This window comes from Carettochelys insculpta, chromosome 30 (assembly GCF_033958435.1).
Source record: "Carettochelys insculpta isolate YL-2023 chromosome 30, ASM3395843v1, whole genome shotgun sequence".
Classification (NCBI taxonomy): domain Eukaryota; kingdom Metazoa; phylum Chordata; order Testudines; family Carettochelyidae; genus Carettochelys; species Carettochelys insculpta.
The window spans coordinates 12,090,401-12,118,280 of record NC_134166.1 but is presented as its reverse complement, the minus strand read 5'-3'; the positions used below and the strand labels follow the sequence as shown (position 1 = coordinate 12,118,280).

The following is a 27,880-nucleotide window of genomic DNA, read 5'->3' as shown; positions in this document are numbered from 1 at the left end:
GGGTCAGTGGGTGCCGCAGTGCCCGCTGGAAGTCTCTGTCCTGCTTCTGGGGCCACCTTTCCCAGGATGCATGTGGCGCAATGCCTTCCGGGAGCTGCAGTCCTCCCGTCCCCGTCTGCGGGGGCCCTGAGCGGACTACAGTTCCCATGGTGCATCGCAGCCCGGCCCTCGCCCCATGGACTCCAATCTCCACAATGCATCGGGGACTCGCTATGCGGCTGGGAGCACCAAGGCCTGCTGGGAGCTATTGTTCCTCACTGGTGGACTCCATGCCCCAGGATGCCCCGCGGTCGGGCGGGTAGAGGAGGCGCAATGCCTGCTGGGGGCTGCAGTCGCCGCCCGTCTTTGGCCGGTGGGCGCCCCCGCGTCCTGGATTCCATCCCTCATGGTACCCCGCGGCCAGGCGGGACTGAGGGCGCAATGCCTGCTGGGCGCTGTAGTCTCGCTACCTCTGTGGCCAATAAGCGCCGTCCCCGCTCGGACTCCATTCCCCAAGCTGCACCGCGGCCGGGCCGGCCGGGCGGAGCGAGCCGCAATGCGTCCTGGGGACTGTAGTCCAGACCCCGCTCTGGCCAAAGGCCGCCGCCGCTTCCCGGACTCCATCCCCCAGGGTGCCCCGCGGCCGGGCCGGGCTGTTATTGCGGCGGCCCCGCCCCCTCCCGGGCCAGCCCCCTCCCAGCGGTTAAAGATGGCGGCGGCTGCGGCTGCGGCGGGCGGCGGCGGCTCCGCCTGGGCCCGGGGCCGCTTCCCTGGGCGGCCGGGCGGGGGCCGCCCCCTGCCCCGGGCCGGGCTGCGCGCGCGGCTGCCCCTCCGCGGCGGGGCCGGCGGGGACGGGCCCGGCCTGGGGGACCCGGCGCTGCGGAGCCTCCTGGGCCTGGGCTGGAGCCTGCGCCGCCTGCGGGGCCTGCTGGGCGGGGGCAGCAGCGAGGAGGAGCCGGTGAGCGCGGGCGGGGAGAGTGGGGGGCTGGGCCCGGGGGTCGGGCTGGATTTGAGGACCAGAAGTTGGGGGAGGGGTGGGCGGGCGGGGCGGGACGGGGCGGGGCCCGAGTTGGAGGGGGGGCAGCGCTTGCGGGGTGCCGAGGGGACTGGGGGCTGGAGAGCAGCCGGCCTGGGGGGAGCTGCCCCGAAGTGAGGCAGGGCTGGGGCTGGGGTGCAGTTGGGGGGCTGGGAACGTGAGGCGCTGGGGGGCATGTGAGGTTGAGGCGTGGGGGCGGCAGCATCCCGGGGCTGACCCGTTTGTGGGGCAGCTGGAAGTGAGGGGAGGAGCTGGGGAGCAGCGCCGGGCGACACTGTGGTGCCAGGGGAGAGGGTGCCTGGGGCTGGGCCAGTGTTAGGGCTTTGCTTGAGGGAACAGGGCACTGCTGGTGGGATTAGGGGTCTGGGTCACCTGGTGGGGGGAGGGGTTTGGCTGCTGTGACAAGAGGGGCCCCTCGTTAGGGGAGCTCCTCCCAAACCAGTTCTGGTTGCCCCGTGCTCAGGTAGTTGGGTAGGACCGGGCAGGGCTGGCAAGGGCAGTGCAGGAGGAGCCCTGCCCCACCTAGTGTGCTTTGGGCAGCAGTCGGTGTGCCCATCTCTGCTGGCTGTTCTCCTCCCTTGGTAGCAGTCTCTGAGGGGCGCTATCTGGGGCTGGGCTCATCCAGCTTTCCAGGCCCCCTTCCAGTGCCAAAACTTGGTTGGTGACAGCTAATGCTACCCCCAGTAGGTTCCTAGCCTGCCCCAACAACAGCACCACTGGGGTGGTGGATCGTTGCCATGAGCCAGTTGGCATCGGCCCTAAAGCTGTGTGCGGTTCCTCACCTGCCGCCTCCTTGCTGGGTGGGCCTGTTTTCATGGGCATCAACAGATGCTCTCTCCTTTCACCTGCCTGTACAGTGGGCTGGGGGCCTTATGAGCACCACCTGCTGTGGCTAGGGGGCCAGTAAGGCACTAGGTCACCCTGCTGGCAGTGCCCAGCTCCAGGAGCTGGTCTCTAGTACTGGTGGCCCTGCCCCTTGTCTTCCTGCTCCATGCTGCTCCTGCTGGGGGCCAGCCGGTTCTCCCTCTGCTCAGGCTGGCTGGTGCTGGAGCGCTGGGTGTGTGGGTGGGTCTTGTCCCAGCTCAGGGCTCCCTTTCGCTTCTTCCTTTGTGGGCAGAAAAAATTTTATGTGCACTGAGCCATGTGCGGATGTGCACCGCCATGGATGCGCTGCCAGCTGGGGGTGCTTTGCTGGCCGGGGGCAGCACCTGAATGTCTCCTGAGTGGTCGCCCAAGTGCTCAGCTGCCAGGGAGCACTGCTGGTCTTCCTTGGGGCGTGGGGTTGAGCGGTGTGGGCTGTGCCTTCGGGGGAGTGGGAGCTGCCCTGCAGCAGGGAATGCGGGGGCCTAGCAGACAGAGCACTGGCACCCGTTAGATGTGGGGTCCAACCCTGATTGTGCTGCAGGCCTGTGCCCCTGCTTGGTGCCTCAGTTTCCCCACCCACGTAATGGGGTGACTTCCCTGCAGTCTTTGGAGGGAGGTGGAAGTTTACAGAGGCAGAGAGGGGTCGGCCCTGGCATAGGTGGGGGGGTCGTGCCCTGGCCCGACCCTGATCAGCCTAGATGCTGCGTGCACCAGCTTCAGCTCCACAGACTGAGCCGTCACTCCTGCAGCTCTCCCTGTCCGCCAGAACAGGGAACTTGCCTTTCCTGCTCAGAGAGAGGAGCTCTTTGCCTGCCTGCTCACAGTACTCCAGGAGCCTGGCCTTGGGGAGAGGCACCAGCCCTGCTGGTATGGGCAGCAGTCAGCGCTGGGCTGGCCCTGGTGAGGGCAGCCAGGTGGCAGGGATGCTGCGGGTGGTGGATCAGCCTGCCTGTAGAATGGGCTCGTCAGTCTCTGGTCTGTGGGGGAGCAGAGAGCCCCGGCCCATGGGCCTGTGCACAGCCAGTGCAGCTCAGCTTTGCAGGGGAGTTAGGAGGTGAGACCCTTGGCTCACGGAGACACTTGGGGTAAGATCTCTGTAGCCTGGGGGGGTCCTGATTCCTTGTCCCTACATCAGCCACCCTGCTGGGGGCGGGGGTCTGCTGGAAGCCAGTGCCCCGGAGAGGGGAAGGCTGCATGTCCCTGTTCCCACATCCCTGAGCCAGCCTTGCTTCGGTCCTTCCTACTTCTGGGCCCCATCTTACTGCAGCTCTGCCAACGTGAGGTTGCTGGTTCCCTGCCCTAGACAGGCTCCTTTCTGGGACCTGGGGGATGCTGCAGCCCCTAGCAGAGGGGACTGGCTGTCAGGGTGGGGTGTGGTGGCATCTCCTGGCACCAGCCCCAAGGTGTTTACCCAGCAGTAGCTTGGCCTGCTTTGGGAAGCAGTGGGCGTGTCTGCAGCTCTGTGGCCGGGCTGGCCTCGGGCAGTCCCCAGCTCTCCTCCAGCAGAGGTGGATGCCGCCTGCTGCGTGGGGTGGGATGTGAGGAGGGAGCCTGCCCAGCCCCTTGTGAGGTGCCTGTGGTGGGGGCACTGTGTGGGGTTCATGCCCTGGGGGGCCTCTCACTGTACCCAGCTGTGGGGCTGGTCGAGCGCAAGCCTGTCGCGCAGGGATGGCTCACCCAGCGCTGAGATGCAGCCACCTCTGGGGGGTGCTGGGAAAGAGCCACACAGCGATGCAGCTCTGGGGCAGCTGGGGAGCCGTCGCTGGGGCAACGGTATGGGGGTGATGAAGAGCTCGTCTTGTGTGCTTGCTGGGGCTCTGTGAGGGCAGCTGCATCTCGGGGCTGGGCAGGCCTCTGTGTGGCGTTGTATGCTGCTGGTTGCCAGCTGCTCAGCCCCAGGGGTGGCTGCAACCTGTTGAGCTCCTTGCTATCCTCCTTTGGGCCCTGTGTCGCTGCAGGGGAGCAGTCGGTACTTCCCTTGGGATGCTCCCATCCCCCAGCTTAGTTGTGTCCCGCTAGGGCCCTGCCCTTGCGCTGTCCCAGGTATGGTGGCGTGGCAGCTGGCCTGCATAGCTGGGGCCATGGGCCCCAGCCGTGCACTCTGTGGTGACCTGCGGCTGGTGGCTGCATCTCCCCTGCCTTGGTCTCCTCCAGAAGCTAGGGCAGGGGCCCCCCCGGCTGGGGCTGGGCCTGGGCCATATCAGGAGGGCCCCGAGTGTGCCTGCCACAAGAGCCCATGGGCTGTGTCCCTGGGCAGCAGGGAAGCCAGGCAGGAAGCCGGTGAGCCAGTTATTTAGTGGTTAGTGCTGGGTCAGTCTCTGCCAGTGCTCCACTGCCCAGGCCAGCCGAGAACATGTGGCTGGGGGGCTGGGTTCAGAGGAAGGGTTGATTCCCGTGGCCTCTCCAGGCCTTGTCTCTCTGCCCCACTTGGTGGCTCAAGGGGAGTCTGCATCCCTGGGGTGGGAAGCCCCCGGCTCACCTCCACCCCCACTGGCCCGGCAGCACACCAGCAGCTCTTCCTGACCCTCCCCAGCCTGCAGTGGGGTGTGCCGGCCGCCCTGTCTGGCACTCGCTGCCAGGAGCAGGTGGGGCAGCTCAGTGGGGGTGGCTGCAATGGGTCTGTGCAGCGGGGGAGGGGCAAGCGGAGGGGGGGGAGAGCCAGGATTGGAATGGATCTGTGCAGCATGGGGGGGGGGAAGGTGGGGGGGGAGCTGGGGTTGGAATGGGTCTGTGCAGTGGGGGAGGGGCATGGCCCAGCTGGGCTCCCCTTGCAGTAGGTCGGTGGGGCCCAGGGCTGCACCTGGCAGGCCGGTGCCTCCCATCTAACCCTCTGTCTCTTCCTTCCCGCAGGAGGAGTTCTTGGGCTTCCCTGCCGAGGAGCCCGTGTCCCAGAGCTCCCTGCGCGCTGCCCTGCGCTCCCAGAGAGGTGAGGGCCCCAACCCAGCACCGCGCTGGCAGGAGCCCCCCAGCCTCCGTTCCAAGCTCCTCAAGCCAGCATGTCCCTGGGGACCGCGGGTGCTGCTCGGGCTGGGCCACGGGGGTGCCGGTGGGGGCTCTGGCCCCACTACGAAGTGACAATGCCGGACGTCCAAGCCGAGCTGCCCCCGTTGTGCCAGTCAGGCAGAGGCAGACATGTGGAGGTGACCCCCTTGTAACAGATGTGGGGGGCCTGTGCAGTGCCTGGTGTGAGGAGGGGATCTCTCAGCTGGGGTGCCCTGGTACAAATGGGGCCAGCCTCCACGCGGTGCACCCCCAGCGCTGGGGTGATGGCTCCTGAGCCCCCCAGCAGTGAGGGGCTGGGTGGAGAAGGGGTGTGTGAACCTTCCTGGCTGGCTGAGCGCGTGGCAGGCCTGCGGGGGCGAGTCCTGAGTCCTGGCCCCCAGTTCACCCCGTCTCCCTCCTTGCAGGTGCGTTGCCCCAGTCCGGCGGCAGGAAGAAGCCGGAGGCAGCCCGGCCCGCCACCCCCTCCAAGGCGCTGGCCAGGCCGCGGAAGGGCGAGGCCCAGCGGGAGCGCATGGTCAAGGCCCTGGCCGAGCTGCTGCAGAAATCCAGGCCGCCACCGGCCCGGCCCAGCCCGCCTCCGGGCACCAGCCCCACCCAAGCCAACAGGACAGCGCCTGAGCAGGACCCAGGGCCCTCTGAGGCCACTCTGCCTTCCCCATCCCCCAGCAGCCCCCCTCGGGGGCAGAGCCAGGACCCTGCCATGCCCCACCGCCCCCGGGGCCGCCCCCGGGGCTCCTTCAAGAAGAAGCCGGGAGCCACTCGGCGGGGCCCCCCGGATTCTCACGGCTCCCTGGCGCCCCCCAGGAGGCGTCAGCAGCCAGCCCCGGGGGCCAGCTCGAACTCCCAGGGCAGAGGCCCTGGGCCGGGGCGCAAGAAACTGCCCCTGCTGCTGAAGTTTGTCTCCAAAGCCAAGCGGCTGACGTCGGGGCGGGCGGCGCTGGCCCGGGCCCGGCTGAAGCCTCCCGTGGGCCGGAAGCGGGGCCGCAGGAGGAGGAAGAGCAGCCCGCCCAGGCGGAGGAGGGGCGCCTCGCCGGGGGGCTCTCCCAGCCCCCCTGCTCCCTCCCCTGAGGAGCTGCCGGCCCAGCCGGCCTCGCCCAGCCAAGCCCGCTGGAAGCGGCGGAGGCGGGCGCCAGGGCCGGCCCAGGCCGAGGGTGCCAAGGAGGAGAGGCTGGAGCCTCCGCCCCCCGCCCAGGTCGAGGAGGAGCCAAGCGCCCCGGCCTCCATCGCCCAGTCCACGCGGGCGCAGTGTCTGAAGCGGGGTCGGGGCCGGCCCCCTCTCACCCCCAGCCAGCGGGCCGAGCGGGTGGCGGCCGCCCAGCGGGAGGGGGCTGGCGAGGAGCCCCCCGGGCACAAGGCCACCTTCCTGAAGAACATCCGCCAGTTCATCATGCCCGTGGTGAGCGCCCGCTCCTGCCGCCTCATCCGCCCCCCCCGGCGCTTCTTGGACGAGCCCCCCCGGCGAGTGCCACGGGCCAAGGCCCCCGGAGCCGGGGGGCCCCCCTGTGCTGAGCCCCCAGCCCCCCCTCAGGCCCCTCTCCAGGTGCCCGCCCAGCCCCTCTGCTCACCCACAGAGCCCCCCTCCCCGCCTCCATCCCCACTGCCCAGCAAGCGGCGCTCCATCCTGCGGGAGCCCACCTTCCGCTGGACCTCGCTCAGTGCCTCGCCCCCTCTGCCCCCTGAGACGGGCAAGTCCCTCTTCCGGCTGCCCCCAGAGGAGCCCCCCCCGCCGGCCCGGCGGCCCCCGCTGCTTCGGGCGCCTCAGTTCACCCCCAGCGAGGCCCACCTGAAGATCTACGAGTCGCTGACGGTGCCGGCCGAGGAGCCGGAGTCCGCGGGCCTCTCTGAGGCAGGGAAGGAGCCCCCCCTGTCCCCCGTGGCCCGGCCGGAGCCCCCCTCCCCGCACTATGAGCCTGTGGTGACCCGCAGTGGCAAGCGGCTGCTGGGCCGCACCAACCACCTGACCCTGCCCCTCTTCGGGGCGCCCCCCCAGCGTGCGCCTGCCCCCCCAGACACCGAGCTGATCAAGATGGAGGACGTGGACGCGCCCGGCGTGGTGCGCAAGGTGGCCATCCGCCGCGTGGCCTCGCTGGCCGGCCAGGAGTCCGAGGGGGAGGAGGGCTCGGAGCGTGAGGCCGAGGAGCAGGGGGCCGCGGTGACCACCCGGGAGGCGGCGGTGCCGGCCGTGCTGCCGGTCCGGCTGTCGGGCATGGACAAAGTCTACAGCCTGCTGACCCGCGCCAAGGTGCAGCTCTTCAAGATCGACCAGCAGCAGCTGCTCAGGCTGGCCCCGGTGAGAGATGGAGACCTGGGGCTCCGGCAACGGGGGGCGGGAGAGGAGCTGAGTGGTCCCAGCCGGGGGGGCGGGTTCTGGGAGTGCCTGTGGGGGGCATGTCCCCAGTGGCGTCTGTCGGGTCAGCTCTGGTGCCCCACGGCAGTGGAGCTTAGCACCTGTCGCTGTGCTGGCTGCTGGTCTCCAGCTGGCAGGACCTTCGCCCTTGCCCAACAGTAGAGCCCCGCAGAGGGGCTGATGGGGGAAGTAGCTCGTTAGTGTAGTGGCAGCGAGCAGCACCCCTGGGCCGCCAGTGCAGCCTGCCCCACGCACGGGCCCCTGGGTGGCTCTCCAGAGAGCTGGGGCTGTGCCAGGGCTGCAGGAACCTCAACCCAAGAGCCAAAAGAGAGCGACTCCCCTGACGTCCCTGCTTACAGACCCGGCGCTTCACCCGCTTCGGCACCAGCCAGGCCCGACGTGCACCGAGTGCCCTCCCCGGTGCGCTGGCATCTGGGCGGAGAGCCTGGCTTGGGCCCCCGGCGCCAGCTCCTCTGTTGCCCAGGCTCGCTGCCGAAGCAGCAGGCGATGGTCTGGGCACGGTGTGTGGCGCCCGCTGTCGGCGGCGTGCAGATTGCTGGCACTGCTGACTTCCCCCACCCCAGGAGGGAACCTGCCAAGGGGCTCCCCACTTAGGGTGCCCTGAGACGTGAACAAGACCCTGGCAGCTGCTCCTTCCCTGGAGCCAGAGGGCTGCTGTGCCACTCCAGCGGGTGCACGGATCCATGGACGCCAGCTTCCACGGGCACCAAGGATCCCTTGGGTTTGTGGTGAGCCAGAGCCACTCTCTGGGCCCGGTGCTGCCCCTTGGCCTGTGGGCAGCTGCGCGAGGCTCCCAGACTGCAGGGCGGCGCTCCCCGCAGCGGGCTCGGCCTGGCCAGCGTCCCGGTGAAAGGACGGGCCCAGGGCCAATGGAGCGACATGGGGTGGTCGCCCTGTCCTCTTTCCAGAACCCGGGGCTCCTGCTGGAGGCCTGGAAGTGCCCTGCCCGCCTGTGCAGAGGTTCGGTTTGTAGGCACCATCCATGCCATGAGCCAGGGCCGCCCTGGCCACAGACCCACCACCCCGCAAGGAGCTGGGGCTGGTGCCGGGGCCCCCTGTGCTCGCGTGGCGCAGCGTGAGCATCTCCGGCACGGGCTCCGCCGCTGTGGCTGGCGTCGGCGGGTGTTAGAAGGCCGACCCCCTCCCCCAGCCACACCTCCAGCCCAGCAGTGGAGGCGGGATCATGGCCTGGTATTCCCTCGGCAAGGCCTGCGCCAGTGGCTGAGCTGGTCGGGTGCCCCAGCCAGGCCCTCCCTAGGCCCGGAGCAACTACCCCCTGCCTCAGACTGTGCCTTGCCAGGCTGCTCCCTGGGTTCTGCCCCTTCCACTGAGCACTGCTGGGGTGGATCACTCCCTGGTGCTGGCACCTAGTCCCCCCGCTAAGCTCCCAGGCTAACCTGCAGTGTGGGGTCCCCACAGCACCCGCAGCTGGAGTCTGCCCACTTGGCACCAGTTTGGCCCTGGCCGTCTGGATGGGGGGAAGCAGCTAGATGGGCTAGGCCGGCCCATCTAGCTACATGGACAAAGGGCTCGAGCAGGACGCTCGCCCCTCTGGTGGCCCTGCTGCCCCATAGGCGGGACTGCCCGCTCCATCAGAAGGGGTGGCCTGGCTGGCTCTGCCATCAGCCTCCACTGAGCTCCAGGAATGGCGGATGGGCTTTGCCCACCCTGACTGTTGCTGGGCGTTGCACCCGCTTCTGCCGGGGGAATCTGGCACATGGAAAGCAGCTGCCTTGGCTGGAGTCGTGCAGGAATGAGCTGGGGATCATAGGGGGCCATGAGGACTATGAGCCAATGGAAGTGTCCTAAGCAGGACATGAGATGTCGCTCTTCCGCTGTACTCTGTGCTGAGCAGGCCTCAGCCGCAGTGTTGTGGGCAGTTCTGGGCAGCACAGTTCAGGAAGCAGGTGGAGAAATTGGAGAAGGTCCAAAGAAGAGCAACAAGAATGATCAAAGGTCTGAAAAAACAAGGCGTCGAGGGAGAGAGAGAACTGGGTTGGGTCAGTCTGGGAAGGAGGAGCCTGAGGCGGGGCCGTAACAGTGTTCAGGTACCTAAAAGGGTGTTACAAGGACAAAGGAGACAAAAATCTCCTCCTTGGTCTCTGAGGACAGGACAAGGAGCACCGGGCTCCATCTGCAGCAAGGGAGGTTTAGGTTGGCCATTAGGAAGCTGTCTGTCAGGGTGGTTACACTCTGGGACGAATTGCTGGAGGGGTTGTGGAATCTCCTTTGCTAGAGACATTTAAGAGCAGGTTGGCCGGATGCCTGTCAGGGATGTGTGCGTGGTGCCTGGTCCGGCCATGAGGGCAGGGAACCAGACTTGACGGCCTCTCAAGGTCCCTTCCACCTCTGAGTCTGTGGTGCTGTAGCGGTTGATGGATCCCTTAGCAGTGTGCCAGACGTAGTTATCTGGGACGACTTCCTTTCCAGCGGCCTCGCCTCTGCCAGGCGGGCATCAGACCTGGGCCAACGTCTGAGCCGCCTTCCGGCTCTGCTCAGGGATGACGTCTGGGGGCAGCCACATCTTTCCTGAAAGTGCTTTCCCGTCGTCCGTCTTAGCCCCCGGGCTGCTGACCCAGAGCCGAGGCTGCGCTGCTGCCGCTCAATGGGCTCTGGCCTCTTGCGTCGAAGGTCCCCTTGGCAAGGCCCCAGATCGCCCTCGCTGTGCAGAGAGGGAGAGGCAGCCGGGTCTGGGCACGGAGGATCCTCCTGGCTGGTTGCTCTGCGCGTGCTACAGCCTGGCACAGGGGCTGCACTGGACAGTGCGCCCTCTTGCCGGCAGCAGCGGAGGGTGGTTGCCTGCGAGGTGGAACGTGGTCCTCCAGCCATGCCTTGGAGGTGCCCTTACCCACAGGCAGGGGATGATGCCGCCCTCGGGGTAGCGGCACTGGGTGTGGCATGGGAACTCTGACCCCACCGGCCGGCCGATGGCTGGGGACGTGTGAGCCAGAGCTTCAGGAGGAACCGGTCCATAAGGCTTGTTCTTAGGGACGTTCCTGCCCGTCCCACCCCACAGTCTGCCCCCCTGCCTCCCGGCGGCATTGCTGGCGAGAAGGAACTGGGGGCTGGGTGCTGATCTACCAGTCGAGCTCCAGGGGTGCCAGAGCTGACCCAAGAGAGACCCTGGGGGGAGTTGTGGGGACTGCGAGTGCTGGCGCAGCAGAGCAGGCACAAGGGGGTGGAGCTGGGAGCCCAGGACTCCTGGGTCCCGTCCTGCTCCTTTCCCAGGCGTGCTGGGTCCCCAGGCCTTAGCTGGGGGGCGGGGAGGGGCAGGGTTGGGGCAGGTGAGCTCTGCCTGCAGCGTTACTGGCCAGGTCTGTCCCGCCTGCAGCCCTCGTCCAGCGTCAAAGCGGAGGGGAGCGCGGAGGCTGTGCCAGGCGGGGCCGAGTCGGACCCAGCCATCGCGGACAGGACGGAGGCCAGGAATCTGGTATGCTGGGCTGGGAGCTGGATTCCTGCTGGGGGTGGGGGGAGACAGCCTGTTCCTCACCCCCCCGCACCTTTCACGGGTGGGGGCGGGGCTCGCTGGCAGCCCCAGCACCCACTCTGCTGTGGTGTCCCCGCAGGGCCAGGAGTCGCCGGTGCAGGGCCCCCGCATCAAGCATGTGTGCCGGCATGCGGCGGTGGCACTGGGGCAGTCGCGGGCCATGGTGCCCGAGGACGTGCCCCGCCTGAGCGCCCTGCCCCTGCGTGAGCGGGAGGAGATCGCCGCCTCGCCTGCCGCCGAGGGTGAGTCCCTGCTCCGGTGCCAGGGATGGGGGGGGGGAGGGGGTGGCTGGGCTCTGCAATGCCATGTGGCGGGGAGGGCTCGGAGAGGGACTGTGCCGTGGGGTGTCCTGCAGGTAACCCCCCTCCCCACAGAGACCTCCTCAGCCTCGGAGGGCGAAGGCGGGCAGGCGCGGCGGGGGAAGGTGGAGCCGGTGGCCGTGAAAGCCCCGCCCCCCACGCGCCGTCCCATCCCCCACCACCACCACCACCACCACGGGGGCAAGAAGAACCGCATGACACGCTGCGGGAAGTGCAAGGGCTGCCTGAGGCTGCAGGACTGCGGCACCTGCGTCAACTGCCTGGACAAGCCCAAGTTCGGCGGCCCCAACACCAAGAAGCAGTGCTGCGTGTGAGTGGCTGCCGCGCCCGGGGCCGGTGCAGGGGCGGGCTGGAGGTGGGAAGGGGGCTGGGGGCCAGCGTCTAGTGCTTGCTCCCCTGTGCCCTGCATGGCTTAGACAAGTCATTGCATCTTGCTGGCGCTCCCTGCGTGCCCCCTGGCGCTGTGTTTCATGCTGGCTGCCGTCCAGTTTGCATGTGAAGGACCCACCCCCTTGCTACCCCCTCCCAAGTGCTGAGGCTCCCACTCTGACAGGCCCCCTCTGCCCTGACAGGTACCGCAAGTGTGATAAGATTGAAGCACGCAAGATGGAGCGGCTCTCCAAGAAAGGTAATGCTGGGCCAGGGGGAGGCCTGGCTGGGGGGCCGGGAGCCAGGACTCCATCTCTTGCACAGCAGCTCTGTGACCTCTGTGCCGCGGCCCATGGGGGTGCTCTGCAGGGCTGCCCCCCCACTACATCAGGGTGCTCTGGGTCCCACTGACCTGGTGCTCCTGTTGCATAGGGTGACCGTCCGTCTGTCCCGTTTTAGCCAGGACTGTCCCTTTCTTTTGCTCCCTGGAGTGTGTGCAGACTCTTTTAGAAATAGGCTAATTGCCCCCTGCATTGCAGAGCAGGGCCCTGAGTTTAAGGACAGCTCTGTAAGCAGCTGGGGCTGGCCGGAGGCCGGTGCTATGTAGCTCTTTCAGCAGATGGGTTAAACCCCAGGCGCTGTTACCAGCAGCCCCAGGGCGATGGTCGGGGAGGCTGGAGGGGCAGAGCTAGGCTGGAGGCTGCCATGCACTCTGCTTACACTGCCTGAGAGAGACAGAGGCGGCTGTGTCTCGGGCAGCCCCCCTGACTCCTGGCAGGCAATAGGGGTGGGGTGGGGAGGGGGCAGCTGCTGGGGGTTGTATTTAGCTTGGTAGTCCACAGGCAGCGTGGTGAGGCTGCTCTCTGGAGTGATGGGCAGCTGGGCCCAGGCCTGGGGTTAGATGGGGATCCTGGGCTTGGAGGAGCCCCATGAAGGGTGGGGGACAGGAAGAAGGGGAGGAGGAAGATGAAGCGTGGCCGAGGGCTGGATTAACTCTGCTGGAGGCCAGGGCTGTCGGACTGCGTGGGCCTCCCAGGGTTTGGGGTGAGCGGAGCAGTCGGGTTCAGACTACGGGAGGGTTTGCACTGGCCTGGGCCAGAAGGTGGGGGTGTGAGATGGGGGAAGGGTGCTCCAGCTAGTGGTGTGTGCGCTGGGGTGAGCCTGGGATGAAGGGTTTGCGGTGTAGCAGGAGGGGGCCCAGGGGTTTGGAGTGTGGGACGGTGCTCAGCTTGGCCCACTGCTAGATGGGGGCAGAGGGTTAAGTGCCCAGGTCCCCAGGCAATTTAAAATGGCCTGGAAGGGCCAGACCCTTTTAAATTGCTCAGACAGGTGTGGCAGGTGGAAACACCCCCACCCCCTTTGGGGAGGCTAAACTTCCCCTCCCCCACTCCATTCTTTCTGCCTGTGCCTTCCCCCTTGACCAGGGTGGGGGGGGGGGCGGGGGGAGGCTTGTCCGCTCCACTTTGTGGAGGCGTTAACGGGTGAGGAGAGAGACAACTCTTTTTACAGCCTAATTCTCTAGGAGTTTTGTAGCTTTCGGAACCGGACGAATATTTAAAAAAAAATAATCCTGTTACTTTGCTGTTTGGTGGGTAGTAAATTCAACGCTGGCAGAACTTTTTCCATCGATCCTGTTGTTTTTGACTTCTCAATTAGAGTTGGATTTCCAGCTAACTGATTTCCATCAAGTTTTAGCATTTGTTTGGGGAGGGGTAATTGAGCCCTTAGGCCACAGCTTTTATCTTCATGTGCTCTCGCCCTGGGGAATGAGAGCCCTAGCTAGGCCAGGACTGCCCAGCGGGGGAGAGTCTGAGAGGCAGCCAGGTTAGTCTGTTGTCACAGAACAAACAAGCCATCCTGAAGCACCTTAAAGGCTATTTATTAGCTTCTGAGCTTTTGTGGCACAGACCCACTTCCTGGACGGGGTGGCCCCCAGGCAGCATCTGGCAAACAGGCACCATGTGGCCTGGGCGTCTCTGGAGTGGAGAGGGGCAGTAAGGCCTAGTGGTTAGAAGGGAGGTGGTCAGTGTTTTGGGGAGAGGGAAACCCATGGGCTGTGGCTTGGAAATCCTCGCCCTGAGGTTTCCTCCTGCTGAAGTCCCCCATCACGGCTGTGGCCACACTTGGCCAAATCTTCTAAAGGGCCATGCTAATGGCCAAGTAGATGAATAGTAATGAGGCACTGAAATGAATATTCAGCACCTCATTACCATACTGATGGCCATGGCACTTCATAAGTGCAGCATTTTGCTCGCGCGTGGGTCATCTACACAGGGCTCCTGTTCGAGAAGGCCCTGCAAACATCAAAATTCTCTTATTCCTAGTAGCTGGTAGGAATACGGGGATTTTGAAGTCTGCGGGCCCTTTGAAAAGGGCCCTGCGTAGTAGCCGAGCCGCTGGCGAGCGAAACGCCGCACTTTTGAAGTGTCACGGCCGGCAGCATGTTAATGAGGTGCTGAATATTCATTTCAGCGCCTCACTAGTATTCTAATCAAAGTTCTGGCCAAGTGTGGCTGCAGCCATGATGGGGGACTTCAGCGGGAGGCAGCCTCAGGGTGAGGGGTGAGGATTTCCAAGCCTTTTGGTGCTGTACAGATACGTGACGAGCTCTGAAAATCCCGTGTACGGAGCAGGCTGTTAGCATGCAGGTGTGTGGGATGCAGACTGGTGGCAGGTTGGAAGGGTTGGCGATGGGCTTGGCACAGCGTGCGTGGCTGTTCGGTTGGCCGTGCTGTACTGGCTACGCTGAGGGGTTGGAAGGTATCAGCTATGGGATAATACGTTGTTTGTTTGAAAGCTAAGGGTTTATCTGTTGGAAAGACACTGACTCCAGTGCAACTAAATGGGGGGAGCGGGAAGCAGCCTAGTAGGTTTCCTTCTCTTTTTATACTGCTACAAAAATATCCAATGGCTTACGCCAGAGTTTCCCAGGGTGTGGTCCGTGGCCTGGTACTGGTCCTTGGAAAACATGCAGATTGTCGTTGTGTGCTGTTAGTGTTGTGAATAAACGACAAACAGTGAAAATTTATTCGTTTTTTCATTCTTTTTTATACGAGTTTATATTTTTAGGACACAAAAAGTGGTATGGAAAAAACCGGGTCCTAATGACATAAATTCTGGGAAACCCTGGCTTATGCTGCTCCAGAGCCCAGCCCCAGGGCTCCTCCTGGCTTCTGGTCTCCTGCACACACACCCAGCCCTGACTTCTAGCAGCTCCCCCAGCCTCCTGCACCTCTCGCTGCCAGCGCAAGCTCGGGGGCACAAGGCAGGCGCTTCCACAGAGCGATACCCGCCTACGATTGAGTGGGTGTTTAATTCTTACCTGATTGGTTCCAGCAACGCTGTGTGAGTTTAAATGGGGGCTCCATCACCTTAGTGGTGTTGCTGTGTTTGCGTTGCCCTGTTGTCAGGGGTGGCTCTTGAACTCGCTGAACTCCAAGCAGTTTTGTGGGTGTGCCCGTATTTCCCCCAGGGAAACGTGGTCAGCCTGCAGCCTGGTGCCCCCAGCAGCGCCCTGGGCTGGCGGCACCAGCAGCGGCCACAGGGAGAGCAGCCCCATTCCCAGTGGCCCAGAGTGGAGCTGCTGAAACTCGCTGGGGTGTTCCGTGGGGCTGTCAGGAGCCGCCTCCCCCTGCAGCAGTGGGCTGTGGAGGGAGTACGGGCGCTGCCCTTGCAGAGCTCCGGGGTGGGCGAGCGTTGGTGGGGGGTGGTTGGAGCAGAGCTGCTGTTGCCTCTCTAGCTGTTGGCAGAGAGGACTCCCCGCCCTGTCTGTGTCTGCCTGGCCAGCTCCAGCCCGGGCAGGGTCAGCATTAACACCACCATCGTCCTGGGGGAGTAGATAACGTGAGCTGAGGCAGGCGCTCCTGGGTTGGCCGTAATGGAGGCGTCGGCATTTGGAGTGACGGGGCAGCCAGGCTGTCGCTCGGGTTGTGTGTTAACACAGTGTTTGGTTGATGCACTGTCCTTAAGGCTCTGAGCGTGCTCACTGGCCAGGGAAGCACCTGAGTGCCTGGCCGGGGGTTTAAGCTGGCGGCCGTTGGGGGTCCGAGAGGAGGTGAATGAACAATGTTTGGCGGGGGGAGGGCTCGTGTGCACTGGGCTGGCACTGGGCGGCGCTGGGGCTGGGCCGGAGGAGGGCAGTGAGGTTCGTGAGCGTGGTGCCGGTGTTAGATGGGGTCTGTGCACAGCGAGGGTGGCAGGGACGTGGGCTGAGGGTGGGGTCGGGGGGGTGACATGAGGTGGGTGCCTGGCCCCAGCGGGGGCAGGGGGGAGGTGACGACGTGAGCAGCGGTCATGTGGCGTTGGCTGGAGGTGGGAGCAGCGACTGGTCAGTGGGGTGGGCGGGTGGGTCTGTGCCCTGTGAGAGGAGCTGGCTGGGGGCGCTGCCTGCCATAAGCTGGGGATGTACCACTCTTCAGGGTGCAGGAGGTGGGGGCGCTGCCTGTCTCCCCTGCCCCAAGGGGTTACGTGGCCTAGGGGCTAACGTGCTGCTGTGGGGCTGGCCCTCTGCACTAGGGCTCGTGCTGCCGTGGGGCTGATGCTTCGGCCGCTTGCAGCACGTGTGGGGCAAGCGTTGCTATAAGCTCCATTTCTGTCTGGCCTGCCCACGGGTCATTGGTGGTCCAGGCGCTGTGGCATTGCTGGGTGCCCTGTGTTGCGCAGTGACAGGCTGGCGGGATGGTAGGTGCTCCCTGGGTCTCATCCTCCTGCGGGTGGCGTGGGAGTAGGGCTGGCAGCACCGAGGGCAGGTGCTACCATGTCTGCGTCTTGGATGTGCGGCAGTAGGGCCGGGGGTGCTGTGGGTCAGTGATACCCCGTTGGTGTCTCGGGTGTGGGGTGGTAGTGCTGGGGGCTGGCAGTACCAGCTTAGTTACATGGTGGTAGGGCCAGCGGTACTGCCTGTCTTGGGTGGGCAGTGGTCGGGCCAGCAGGGCTGGGGATGCTGTTTTGTCACAGGGTTGTAGGGCTGGCGGTACTGTTCTGGTTGGGCGGCGGTTGGCCTGGCAGTGCGGGGGCGGGGGGGGGCAGTGCTGCCTGTCCTGGTTGGGCGGCGGTTGGCCTGGCAGTGGTGGGGGCCGGTGGTGGTGGTGCCTGTCCTGGTTGGGGGGGGCAGTTGGCCCGGCAGTGCGGAGGGGGGCGTGGTGGTGCTGCCCGTCCTGGTTGGGCGGCGGTTGGCCCGGCAGTAGCGTGTCTCACCCCCTGGCAGGCCGCGGGGTGGTGAAGCCGGCAGCGGCTCGGGACTCGGAGGACTCTCAGGAGGAGTTCCCGGCGCCCTGGGAGCTGCTGCTGGGGGCGACGGAGACGGCAGAGCAGGAGGCGCTGCTGCAGCGCAAGTCGGCCCGGCGCTGCGTCAAGCAGAGACCCTCCTACGACATCTTTGAGTCCACGGACGACTCGGAGGCGGAGCCCCAGCCCGGCTCTGCCACGCCCCGCAGGAAGCTCTCCCGCGACTCGGGTGAGCTGCCGGCCGGCACCTCCGCGCCCCGCCCCCGCCCCCGCCCCGGGCACTTGCTGCTCGGGGATGCAGAGGGCCCAGGGCTGGGGACCTGGCTCCCTCTGACCTCCCCCTTCCCCTTGCCCAGACCTGCTCCCCATGGATGCGGAGGAGCAGAGCCGCCCCCGGAGGACCCCGCTGCAGCCGGTCGTGCAGCTCAAGGCCAGGCGGCGGCTGGAGAAGGTGAGGTGCCCTGGGCACACAGCGGGCGGCATGTGGGACTCAGGCCCCAGCCCTGGAGTGGCCCAGGGCAGTGGGGGAACTGCCACCAGGCTGGGTGGGCAGGAGTCTGCTGGGGGGCAGGGGTCCCCCACCTGGGTCTCCAGGACTCCCCACAGCTGCATCCCTCTTGCTGGTTGGGGCCGGATGGGAGCTGCTGCCCCATACAGGATGCAGATTCCCCCACTGCCCCCCCACTGACTCTCCCTCTCCTCAGGACTCTCCCTCCCCCGGCTCCTTCCCTTCCCTCCCCAACGGCTGGAATGGGAAGCAGAAATCCACCGATGGTGTCCACCGCCTGCGAGTTGACTTCAAGGTGAGGGACAGCAGCGGGGGTGGGGGGAGCTTGCCCCTCTGAGCAGGGGTGGGCACAGGGTCCTGGCCCAGAGCAAGCCCCCGGTCCCTCCCCATGTGCGGTGCTGAGGACATGGGGCAGCTCCGTCCCGGGCGGGTGATGGGCTGAAGGAACAGAGTCCTGGCTGGGTGCCCAGCGGGTTGGGGTACCCGGCGGCAGCTCCTCGCCTGGTGACTGCACTGGGGGCGGGGAGGCCCTGGAGATGGCACAGGGGGCCAAGTGCCCCCCCCCCCCCCCCCCCGGGATCATGGGGTGTGTGGCTGCAGCAGGGGGTTGGCCCTTCCCTGGCTGTCGGTCTTGGGGCTCACGCTGTGGGCCGGGTGCTGTCTGCGCAGGAGGACTGTGACCTGGAGAACGTGTGGCTGATGGGCGGCCTCAGCATCCTGACCTCTGTGCCCGTCACCGCCCAGCTCATGTGCCTGCTCTGTGCCAGCAAAGGCCTCCACGAGGTGAGAGCGGGGCCTGGGTGCCCCTGCCTGGGGAGTGGGGAGCCAACACCCCGCGTGCCCTGCCCTGCCCTGCCCTCGAGGGGGGGAGTCGGTGGGGCCTGGAGCCTGGACTCGGGGGGCGGGGGGGGGGGTCCCCTCGTGGCTCTGGGTGGCTCTGTCTCAGTGGCCCCCTCCCCTCCCTGCCCTCCAGCTGGTGTTCTGCCAGGTGTGCTGCGACCCCTTCCACGTCTTCTGCCTGGAGGAGGACGAGCAGCCGCAGCGGGAGCAGGAGGAGAACTGGTGCTGTCGCCGCTGTAAATTCTGCCACGTGTGCGGGCGCAAGAACAAGGTCTCCAAGGTAGGCTGGGCCTCTCCCCCCGCCAGTGCCCCAGGCCACCCCTGGGGGGCGCTGTGGTGTGGGGCACAGCCTGGGGCTGCTCAGGTGTGGGGGGGCGGCCCGGGGTGCTCCCTGGCAGTCAGGGCTGGTCGCTCTGCCCCCTGCTTTGCACACGCTCGACCTGAGCCCCCGGGGGCCGTCCAGTCCCTTCCCTTCCCTTCCCAGGGAAGCCGGGTGCAAACCCGATGACCAGCCCTTGGTCCCCACCCGTGAGGCTGGTCTGCCCCCTGGCCCGGGCAGTCTGGCGGGGGCTCTGCTCCACTCCCTCCCCCCGGGTGAGTAAGTGCAGCTGGGGGTCCCAGCGGGTCAGCCAGGGGCTCTGTGCGACCGGCCCAGGGGAGATTCGGGGGCTGCCCAGCGCCCCCTGCAGCAATGTGCATTGTGAGCCTGGCTGGCAAAGGAGAATCCTGCCCCCAAGGCGGCTGGTTTGAGCCCTGCCTGGTTTGCTGCCCCTGCCAGCCGGGGCCTGGGGGGCTCTGTCTGTCTCCCACCTGCCTTCTCCTCTGTGCCCATCAGCCCCTGCTGGAGTGCGAGCGCTGCCGGAACTGCTACCACCCAGCCTGCCTGGGCCCCAACTACCCCAGCAAGCCCGGCCGCCAGAAGAAGGGCTGGGTGAGCACTGTGGGAGTCGGGGGGGATTGGTGGGGTACTGGGAGGAGGGGCTGTCTGGGGATTGGTGGGGTACTGAGGGGGGGATTGGCAGGGTACTGGGGGGAGGGGGCTTCCCCCACTCTAATGCTCCTGTTGGCTCTCCAGATTTGCTCCACCTGCATCCGCTGCAAGAGCTGCGGGGCTGCCCCGGGGAAGAACTGGGACACGGAGTGGTCTCAGGATTACAGCCTCTGCGCCCCCTGCTCGCTGCTCTACGACAAAGGTCCGTGGGGTGGGGCTAGGGCGCGGTGTCAGCTCCCTCCAGGGGGTGCCAGCTCCCTTGTGGCCCCAGGCTGGCGAGTGTCTTGGGGTGGGGGTCGGGGTAGGGGCACAGAGCCTGGTCCCTCCCAGGGTGCTGGCACGGGGGGAGCCTGGTGTCTGTCCACCCCAGCCCCATGTACAGCCCTAACCCCTCGCCCCGCCCCCCCAGGTAACTACTGCCCCATCTGCTCGCACTGCTACGAGGACAACGACTACGAGAGCAAGATGATGCAGTGCGCCAAGTGTGAGCACTGGGTCCACGCCAAGTGTGAAGGACTCTCAGGTCAGTGTGGGCACGGCTGTGCCGCGGCTGGCCAGCGCGTCCCCTGCCCTGGGCTGCCCTCAGCCTGGCCGGCCGCTCTGCTCTCACTCCCTGCGCTCTCCCCAGACGAGGACTACGAGATCCTGTCCAACCTGCCGGAGAGCGTGGTCTACACCTGCCGGCCCTGCTCCGGCAGCGACAAGGCCAAGTGGCGGGACGTCGTCAGCGCCGAGCTGCGCAAGGGCCTGCGTGGCGTCCTGCAGGGGCTGCTGGCTTCCCCCCAGGCCGAGCCTCTGCTGCAGTGTGCTCAGGTACGCCCCGGAGCCCTGCCCCCGCACACCCCCCCCCCGCCCCCGGCCGAGCCCCTGCTGCAGTGCGCCCGGGTACGCCTCGGAGCCCTCCCCCCTCCGGCCGAGCCCCTGCTGCAGTGCGCCTGGGTACGCCTCGGAGCCCTGCCCCCGCACACCCCCCCCCCGCCCCCGGCCGAGCCCCTGCTGCAGTGCGCCCGGGTACGCCTCGGAGCCCTGCCCCCGCACACCCCCCCCGCCCCCGGCCGAGCCCCTGCTGCAGTGCGCCCGGGTACGCCTCGGAGCCCTGCCCCCGCACACCCCCCCCCGCCCCCGGCCGAGCCCCTGCTGCAGTGCGCCCGGGTACGCCTCGGAGCCCTCCCCCCTCCGGCCGAGCCCCTGCTGCAGTGCGCCCGGGTATGCCTCGGAGCCCTGCCCCCGCACACCCCCCCCCGCCCCCGGCCGAGCCCCTGCTGCAGTGCGCCCGGGTACGCCTCGGAGCCCTGCTCCCGCGCCCCTCCCCCCCCCCCCCCCCCCCGGCCGAGCCCCTGCTGCAGTGCGCCCAGGTACGGCCCCAGCGCCCTGTCCCCCCTTGCCCAGGTATGGCCCTGGTCCGTGTGTGCTTGGCCTCCCCCCCCGGCCATGCTGAGCCCCTCAGAGGGGGGGTGGTGGGAGGAAGGCCCTGGCCTGAGCCAGTGGAGTGCAGTGTTGTGGGGGAGGGGTTGGCCTTTTCTGGGGGGCGCTGACCCCTTCTCCCCTGCCCCCAGTGCTGCCTGGCTGATGGCGTGAAGGTGCACCGGCGGCCCTGCGACCTGCGCACTGTCAGCAAGCTCTTCGAGCAGGGCCACTACGGCTCCGTGGTGAGGGGGTGGGGCTGGAAGCGTGGGGGGTGGGCAGTGCGGGGAGGGCCGGGGGCATTGGGGGCTGGGCATGCACAGGGGGCTGGGCAGTGGGTAAGTCCGCCCCCACGCTCATCCCCCCTCCCCTCGCAGCACGGGTTCAGCGAGGATGTGGTGGGGATCCTGCTTCAGCACCTGGAGGAGCTCCCGGCCCCCCCGGAGGAGCAGGGCAGCCCCTCTGCCAAGGACCTCTACCTTGAGGTACTGCAGGGGGTGGCTGGGGGGCCCTATTGATGGGGGGTGTGGTCTGGGGAAGAGGCTGCTGGGGTGGGTGGGGGCAGGGCCGGGGGGCAGGGCCTGGCTCTCTCCTGCCCCCTGCGCAGGCCCACGCCTCGGCTTGGCTCTCCCCCACAGCTCATGGCGTGCTCCTTCGGCTGGTTCAACGCGCAGGATGCCAAGCGCTGGCAGCCACGCAGCTGCCTCCCCAAGTGAGTACCGGGGGGGCAGGGCCACGGCCGCCGGGGGGTCTGGGAGGGGCCAGGCCCCCGGCCTCACGCTGCTGCTCTGCCCCCCCCAGTGGCATGCTCCCCGAGGCCGTGCTGCCCCCCTCCTCCGACCACATGTACGCGCAGTGGCGCCAGCCTGAGGAGCCCAGCGCCACCGAGAACGGCCACCTGGTGCCCAGCCCCATGGGCAGCGGTGAGTGCGGGGCGCTGGGGGCCAGGGCACCGGGGCTGTGCCCCTGGGGGGTGGGGGGAGCTCTGGGGCTCAGGACACCGGGGCTGTGCCCCCAGGGCAGGGTGGGGGCGGGGCAGGAGGTCCATTTGCCGGCTGGGTGGGTAGGGGGGAGGTACCAGGCGGGAGGCCGGTGTCCCCCATGCCCCCATGGTGCTGGGCGCCCCCAGCTGGCCGGGCTGCGCTCACCCCATCTCGTGCAGGTGGGAAGGGCCCGGAGGTGGCGCTGTGGAAGCAGGGCTCGGGCAGCGGCTCGGAGGACAAGCGGCAATGTGCCCTGTGCCTGCAGTACGGGGACGCCCCCTCCAAGGTAAGGCCGGGCCCAGCCCCGCACTGGGGGTGTCGGCGGCCCGTGGGCAGGGGGACATGGGGGGCTGGAGTTTGCGCCCCGCCTGGTGACGCGGCTCCCACCCCCAGGACGCCGGCCGGCTCCTCTACATCGGCCAGAACGAGTGGACGCACGTCAATTGCGCCATCTGGTCGGCCGAGGTCTTCGAGGAGAACGACGGGTCGCTGAAGAACGTGCACGCGGCCGTCGTCCGGGGGCGCCAGATGGTGAGGGGTGGGGCGGGGCGGGGGGCTTCAGGCCTTGGTGTGAGGGTGGGGACAGCTGGGGGGCAGGTTTGGTGGTGGGCGTGGCAGTAGGGGAGAGGGCGAGGGAGTGGGTGCGGGGGAGGGGACAGGGTGTGTGGGGGAGGGGGGGGTGGCCAGGCCACCACCCCCCTGACCCCGCTGTGCCCCCAGCGCTGCGAGCACTGCCAGCGCACGGGCGCCACGGTGGGCTGCTGCCTCTCAGCCTGTCTCAGCAACTACCACTTCATGTGCGCCCGCCGGCGCCGCTGCACCTTCCAGGAGGACAAGAAGGTTTTCTGCCAGAAGCACACGGACCTGCTCGATGGGACGGTGAGGGTAGGGCCAGGGGTGGGGCGGGGCTGGGATGGTGAGGGTGGGGGTGGGGCCAGGTCAGGGGTGGGGCCAGGGGCCCCTCTCTCCTGGTGCTGACCCACCCTGTCCGCTCGCCCCACAGGAGATCGTCACGGAGGACGGGTTCGACGTGCTGCGCCGGGTCTACGTGGACTTCGAGGGCATCAGCTTCAAGAGGAAGTTCATGGTCGGCCTCGAGCCCGACACCATCAACATGATGATCGGTGAGGGGGGGCCAGGCTGGGGCAGGGGGCAGGGCCTGGCCTGGCCCTTCAGGCATTTACCTTCTCCCGCCTTCTCCTCCAGGTTCCATCAAGATCGACAGCCTGGGGCTGCTGACGGACCTGTCGGAGTGCGAGGGCCGCCTCTTCCCCGTCGGCTACCAGTGAGTGCCCCGGCCCAGCTCTCGTGGCACTGGGGCAGCCCGCACCCCCCAGGCTCTCCTAGGGTACACGGCATGTGCTGCAGGGAGGATAGGGTGTACTCGGCCTGGAGGGCAGGACACGGGGGGGGGGGGCCCCAGCGCAGGGCGCCTGGTGGAGACCAGAGCCAGTGGCTGGCAGCAGCTCATGCCACAAATCAGGCCCAGGGGGCGGCGCAGCAACCTGGGGCTGAGCTCAAGGCCGGGGGGTTGCTGGCTCCGAGCGGGAAGGGGCCCCCCCCGCGGTACCTCCTCAGCTGCCGCCTCCTGCCAGGTGCACCCGGCTGTACTGGAGCACGGTGGACGCCCGGCGGCGCTGCTGGTACAAGTGCCGGATCCTGGAATGCCGGCCCCGGCCCAGCCAGGAGGAGCCGGATTTGCTGGGGGGCCAGGAGGAGAACCGGACCATCGCCCACAGCCCTGCCACAGGTGAGGGCAGAGTGGGGGCTTCCCCTGGGGCTGGGTGGGGGGCATGGACCCCTGCTGGGCAGCTGGTCTCCGCGCGCTCAGGGTGACATGCCCTTGGCCCTGGAGCACAGGGTGGTGGGGCTGGTCCCCAGAAGCGGCCGCATCTCTGCGCGAGGCCCGGGTCGTGCGGCCTCTGCCATGGCTGGTGTCTGTGTCCCCATTGCAGATGCTCACCTCGGGGAGCCGCCTCTCCTGTGCGCGGCACCGGCTGGCCTGGCCCCAGAGCACCACTCGCCCTCCCGCAACCCGGGGCCCCTGCCTCCGCCAGAGTCGCCCGCTGCCTCTGTGCCCCGCTCCCAGGGCGGAGCCCGCATCAAAGTGCCCAACTACTCGCCGACCCGCCGGCCGCTGCCCGGGGTCTCCTCCCGCCCGCTGCCCTCGCCCGGTAAGTGCGGCCGCCGGGCAGGAGGGGCCAGGCCGTGGGCAGCACTGCCAAGGGTGCAGGGAGGCTGGCATGGGGGGTGGGGGGGAGGCACTGTTTGGGGCTCCAGAGGGGGGCACTGTGCCCACATGAAGGGGGGTGTGGGGTTCCAGCTGGGGCCGCTGTGCCCTGGGGGATTGGGGTTCAGGCTGGGGATCATTCCCCAGGAGCTGAACGTCCCCCCCAAGGGCATGGGGACCCCCCGCTCCGGTTCCTGTGTGTCACCCCCTGTCTCCCCCCCAGGTAGCACGGCCATGGCTCATCACATCCTGACAGTGGGGGACCCGGACTTCACGCCCCCACGTCGCCCCCGGCGCCACAGCCCCCTCTCGCCGCGCCCCCTCCCCCGCCGGGCCCCATCCCCCCTGCGCCCTGCCAGGACTCGGATGTCGGGCGCCACCTCTCTCAGGGCAGGGGCCGCTTCCCCCGGGAGCAGCCCCCAGCACCCCCCTACCTCAGCCGGGCTCGGGCAGCCCCCGGCCCAGCCACCTACCTCGCCCCCCGGTCCCCCCTCGCCCCCTGGCGTGCCCCCCGAGCTGGCCTTCGACGAGCTCAACGTCTCGGACCTGGAGTTTGACGACAGCCTGCTGGACGAGCCCTTCCAGGAGGGGGGCGAGGGCCGGGGGCCTGGCCCCAGTGACGAGGATGAGGAGGAGGAGGAGGATGGGGCTGGGGGCGCTGGGCGCTACTTCCGCTTCCCCCGCACGGTGGTGACACGGGAGCTGGACTTGCCGCCGTACCCCCTGGACCTGCCGCTGCCCCACATCGACCAGCTGGATGGGGTGGACGATGGGGAGGGCGAGGGGCGGGGCGCCAGTGCCAAGCGGGCAGAGCCAGGGGCGGAGCAGGGCTCAGGTGGCCCTGCGCCTCCACCCGAGGACCTGCCCTCGGAGATCGTGGACTTTGTGCTGAAGAACCTGGCAGAGGGCAAGGCCCCTGAGGCCAGTGTCAACGGCAGCGAGGCCGGGCCTGCGCCGGAGCCCCCCCCGGCTGTGGGCTGGGTGCCGGGCAGCCCGGGCGTCCGGGTGCTGGGCCCAGAGGTGCCCACACCCCCCAGGCCTGGCTCCAAGGTCATCCTGGTGAACAAACTGGGGCAGGTCTTTGTGAAGATGCAGGGGGAAGAAGCGGTGGGGGGTGGCCTGGAGGGGCTGGGCCCCCCTGCCAAATCCAGCCCGGCCTTGCCCCCGCAGCCCCCGCCCAGCCTGGGCACGGTCGTCTTCAGGGCAGCGGCCCCCCTGGGTGTGGCCAGGAGCCCCGGGCCCACCTGGACCATCCGGGCGCCAGTGCTCAGCATGATGCCCATGGTGAATGTGGTGCAGGCACCGGCTGCTGGGGGGCAGCTGGCCCTGGGCCCCTCGGCCCTGGTCACGCCCTCCCTGGGCCTGCCCCAGCCCTGTGTCCTGCAGCGCCTGGCCCTCAACTCCGGCCTGCTGCACCTGCCTGGCCCTCCGCCCCCCACCGGTACCAAGCGGGGCTCTGCAGTGCCTGGTGCCCCCCCCAAGCGCCCCAGGCTGGAGGAAGAGGAGGAGCCGCTGTCCCCTGCATCCCCGGCCAGTGTCCCCGAGAGCCAGAGCAGGAACGGTGTCGCCAGCCCCCCACTGGGCCCCGGGTAGGTGTCCCCCGAGCCCCGGCCTCCTCCCCGGCCAGCCCTGCCCACGTCCTGGGCTTCCCACAGCTGGGCCAGGCCGGGTCCCTGTCCCTGAACCCTGCTCTGCTCTGCTCTGCTGGCCTTGCAGGCCTGGCCGGGTGCGGATGAAGACCCCCTCGGTGAGGAGTGTGCTGGAGCTGAGTGACGGGGACAGCCCGGGGTGAGTGAGAGCCCTGCCCCGTCCTGCCTCCTTCCCGGCAGCTCAGCCGTGCTGAGCTCCTCTGCTGTTCTCTGCAGATCACCCTCAGATCCTTCCCTGGCCACTGTGTGCAGCCCCCGCAGGCCGGACCCCAGCCTGGCGCCTCCACCGGAGCCCATGTGGCACCGCTACACAGGTACCGCCCCCAGGAGCGGCTCGGGGGAGGGTGGGGTGTTGCCGTGCGGGGGCCGGGGAGGGAGGGAGGCAGGCATCCTCGCTGTGCAGACGTGGGTGGGGGCCGGCCCTGTCTCAGCCTCGCCCTGTACCCCCAGGGGAGCCGTCCAGCTCAGATGATGATGCCCTGTACTGCGAGGACAAGGAGAACGAGGCGCCTCCCAAGAGCCAGCCGCACCTGCGCTTTGAGATCAGCAGCGAGGATGGGTTCAGTGTGCAGGCGGACAGCGTGGATGGTACCGGGGGATGGCCGGGGCCGTCATCAGACCCTCCCCGGCAGGGCATGGGCAGGGGGTGCTGACAGGGACCTCGGCTGGGCCTGGGCAGTGCCAGCTGGGCTCAGCCCCTCAGCAGGGTACAGGACTGCCTGGGGCTTATGCTCTCTCCTGCTCTCCCCAGGTGCCTGGAAGGCCGTGATTGAGAAGGTGCAGGAGGCCCGAGCCCATGCCCGCCTCAAGCACCTCTCCTTCGCCGGTGAGTGCGAGACCAGGACTACACCGGGGCCGTGGGCTGGGCTGGGCTGGGCTGGGGGCCGGGGGCCGCCGGGCTGGGCCAGGCGCTGGGGGCATCGCTGGCTGAGTCCTTGCTCTGCTCATTTCTCTGGGCATTGGGCGGGAGGGCCCTTTGCTCTGAGCCAGTGGGGCTGCGCCTCAGGTGGGGGCTGGGGCGCGGGCGCGGGGAGGTGGCCACGGCCTGGCCCTCTGAGCCCCAGGGTCCCGCAGGCATGAGCGGGGTGCGCCTGCTGGGCATGCACCACGACGCCGTCACCTTCCTGGTGGAGCAGCTGCACGGTGCCAAGTCCTGCCACAAGTACAAGTTCCGCTACCACCAGCACGAGGAGGAGGAGGAGCCGCTGCCCCTCAACCCCAGCGGCTGCGCCCGCGCCGAGCTCTACGTCAGGTGGGACCAGGGGCCGTCTCTCGGGGCGGGGGGGATGAGGGGGCGCAGGGGGTCAACGGTCTGGTGATCCTGCCCCTCCTCTGCCAGGAAATGCACCTTTGACATGTTCAACTTCCTGGCCTCCCAGCACCGCACGCTGCCCGAGGGCGGCGCCTACGATGAGGAGGAGGATGAGGTGCAGCTGAAATCCACCAGGTAGTGATGCCGGGCGCCAGGCTGTTGGGGTTCTGGGCCTGGGGGGGGGGGGGGGGGGGGGGGCGGGATGCTTGGCATGGGGGGGCTCCAGTGTGACTGTCCTGTGCCTGGCTGGGGGGAGAAGTGGGGGGCTGGGAGCCAGGACTCTGGGGTTCTGTGCCATGGGGGCTGGGGGGGGCGGTGCTCTGGCGTGACCTGCTTGGTGTCCTGCTGTCCCCAGACGAGCCACCAGCCTGGAGCTGCCCATGGCCATGCGCTTCCGGCACCTCAAGAGAACCTCCAAGGAGGCCGTGGGCGTGTACAGGTAGTGGCTCCACCCCTCCTGAACAACTCCCTGCCAATCCCAGGGCCTGCCTGCGGCCCTTCCCACTCATTGCATGTATGGGGCAGAGCAGAGATGGGCAGCTGGCTGCCCTGCTCCTGGCCCCACTTGTGCTGCCCCCGGCCAGCGCTGCCTGGGTGCCCAGGTCTGCCCGGTGCCCCTCTGCCCCCCCAGGTCGGCCATCCACGGGCGTGGGCTGTTCTGCAAGCGCACCATTGAGGCGGGTGAGATGGTCATTGAGTACTCGGGCATCGTCATCCGCTCTGTGCTGACGGACAAGCGGGAGAAGTACTACGACGGCAAGGTGTGGGGCGGGGCAGTGAGTGGGAGCGGCTGGGGGGGGGCAGGAGCGGCTGGGGGGGTCACTGGCTTGGCCCCCCCATGACCCCCTCCCGCCCCCCCAGGGCATTGGCTGCTACATGTTCCGCATCGACGACTTCGACGTGGTGGATGCCACCATGCACGGCAATGCCGCCCGCTTCATCAACCACTCGTGCGAGCCCAACTGCTACTCCCGTGTCATCCACGTGGAGGGCCAGAAGCACATCGTCATCTTCGCCCTGCGGCGCATCTTCCGGGGCGAGGAGCTCACCTACGACTACAAGTTCCCCATCGAGGATGCTGGCTCCAAGCTGCCCTGCAACTGCGGGGCCAAGCGCTGCCGCCGCTTCCTCAACTAGCCCCAGCTGGGGCCGCTGGCCCCGAGCACCTGGTGTGGGGCAGGGCCTTGGGGGCTCCTGCTGGGGAGGAGTGCACCCTGCCTTGGGGCAGGCCCCTGGGGAACAGGGTCTGCCCCCGCCTGTGGGCTGGGCAGGGGTGCATGGTAACCTCCCCCTTCTGCACGCACAGAGGGA

At 68.0% G+C, this 27,880-nt stretch overlaps 1 protein-coding gene across 2 annotated transcripts; it reads left to right on the top strand.

Annotated features, from left to right (window-relative positions):
* Positions 1-677: 677 nt before the first annotated feature.
* On the top strand, positions 678-27,715 carry KMT2B (lysine methyltransferase 2B). 2 transcript variants are annotated; one of them, XM_074981382.1, is made up of 37 exons: positions 678-937; positions 4,730-4,805; positions 5,287-7,172; positions 10,582-10,680; positions 10,817-10,979; positions 11,112-11,367; positions 11,630-11,685; positions 16,633-16,881; positions 17,009-17,103; positions 17,357-17,455; positions 17,830-17,943; positions 18,134-18,280; positions 18,836-18,931; positions 19,076-19,193; positions 19,401-19,514; positions 19,620-19,804; positions 20,548-20,640; positions 20,773-20,880; positions 21,034-21,107; positions 21,197-21,318; positions 21,558-21,664; positions 21,772-21,909; positions 22,099-22,257; positions 22,382-22,502; positions 22,585-22,663; positions 22,974-23,128; positions 23,334-23,552; positions 23,832-25,197; positions 25,325-25,396; positions 25,474-25,571; positions 25,708-25,845; positions 26,009-26,083; positions 26,332-26,509; positions 26,597-26,704; positions 26,925-27,008; positions 27,201-27,330; positions 27,431-27,715. In XM_074981382.1, the coding sequence occupies exons 1-37, from the start codon at positions 689-691 to the stop codon at positions 27,704-27,706; spliced, it is 7,902 nt and encodes a 2,633-aa protein (XP_074837483.1). In that variant the 5' UTR covers positions 678-688; the 3' UTR covers positions 27,707-27,715. The 2 variants fall into 2 exon arrangements, 1 of the variants encoding a protein (XP_074837483.1); XR_012642921.1 differs by lacking the exon at positions 27,431-27,715 and having other exon boundaries at positions 26,637-26,704; positions 27,201-27,251.
* The last annotated feature ends 165 nt before the right edge of the window (positions 27,716-27,880 follow it).

Bases quoted from the DNA above. Each gene is read 5' to 3' on its own strand.
- KMT2B (XM_074981382.1), top strand. From the start codon at position 689: ATGGCGGCGGCTGCGGCTGCGGCGGGCGGCGGCGGCTCCGCCTGGGCC. The intron at 10,681-10,816 runs GTATGCTGGGCT...GTGTCCCCGCAG, and splicing joins GGACGGAGGCCAGGAATCTG to GGCCAGGAGTCGCCGGTGCA. The intron at 19,805-20,547 runs GTACGCCCCGGA...CCCTGCCCCCAG, and splicing joins CTCTGCTGCAGTGTGCTCAG to TGCTGCCTGGCTGATGGCGT.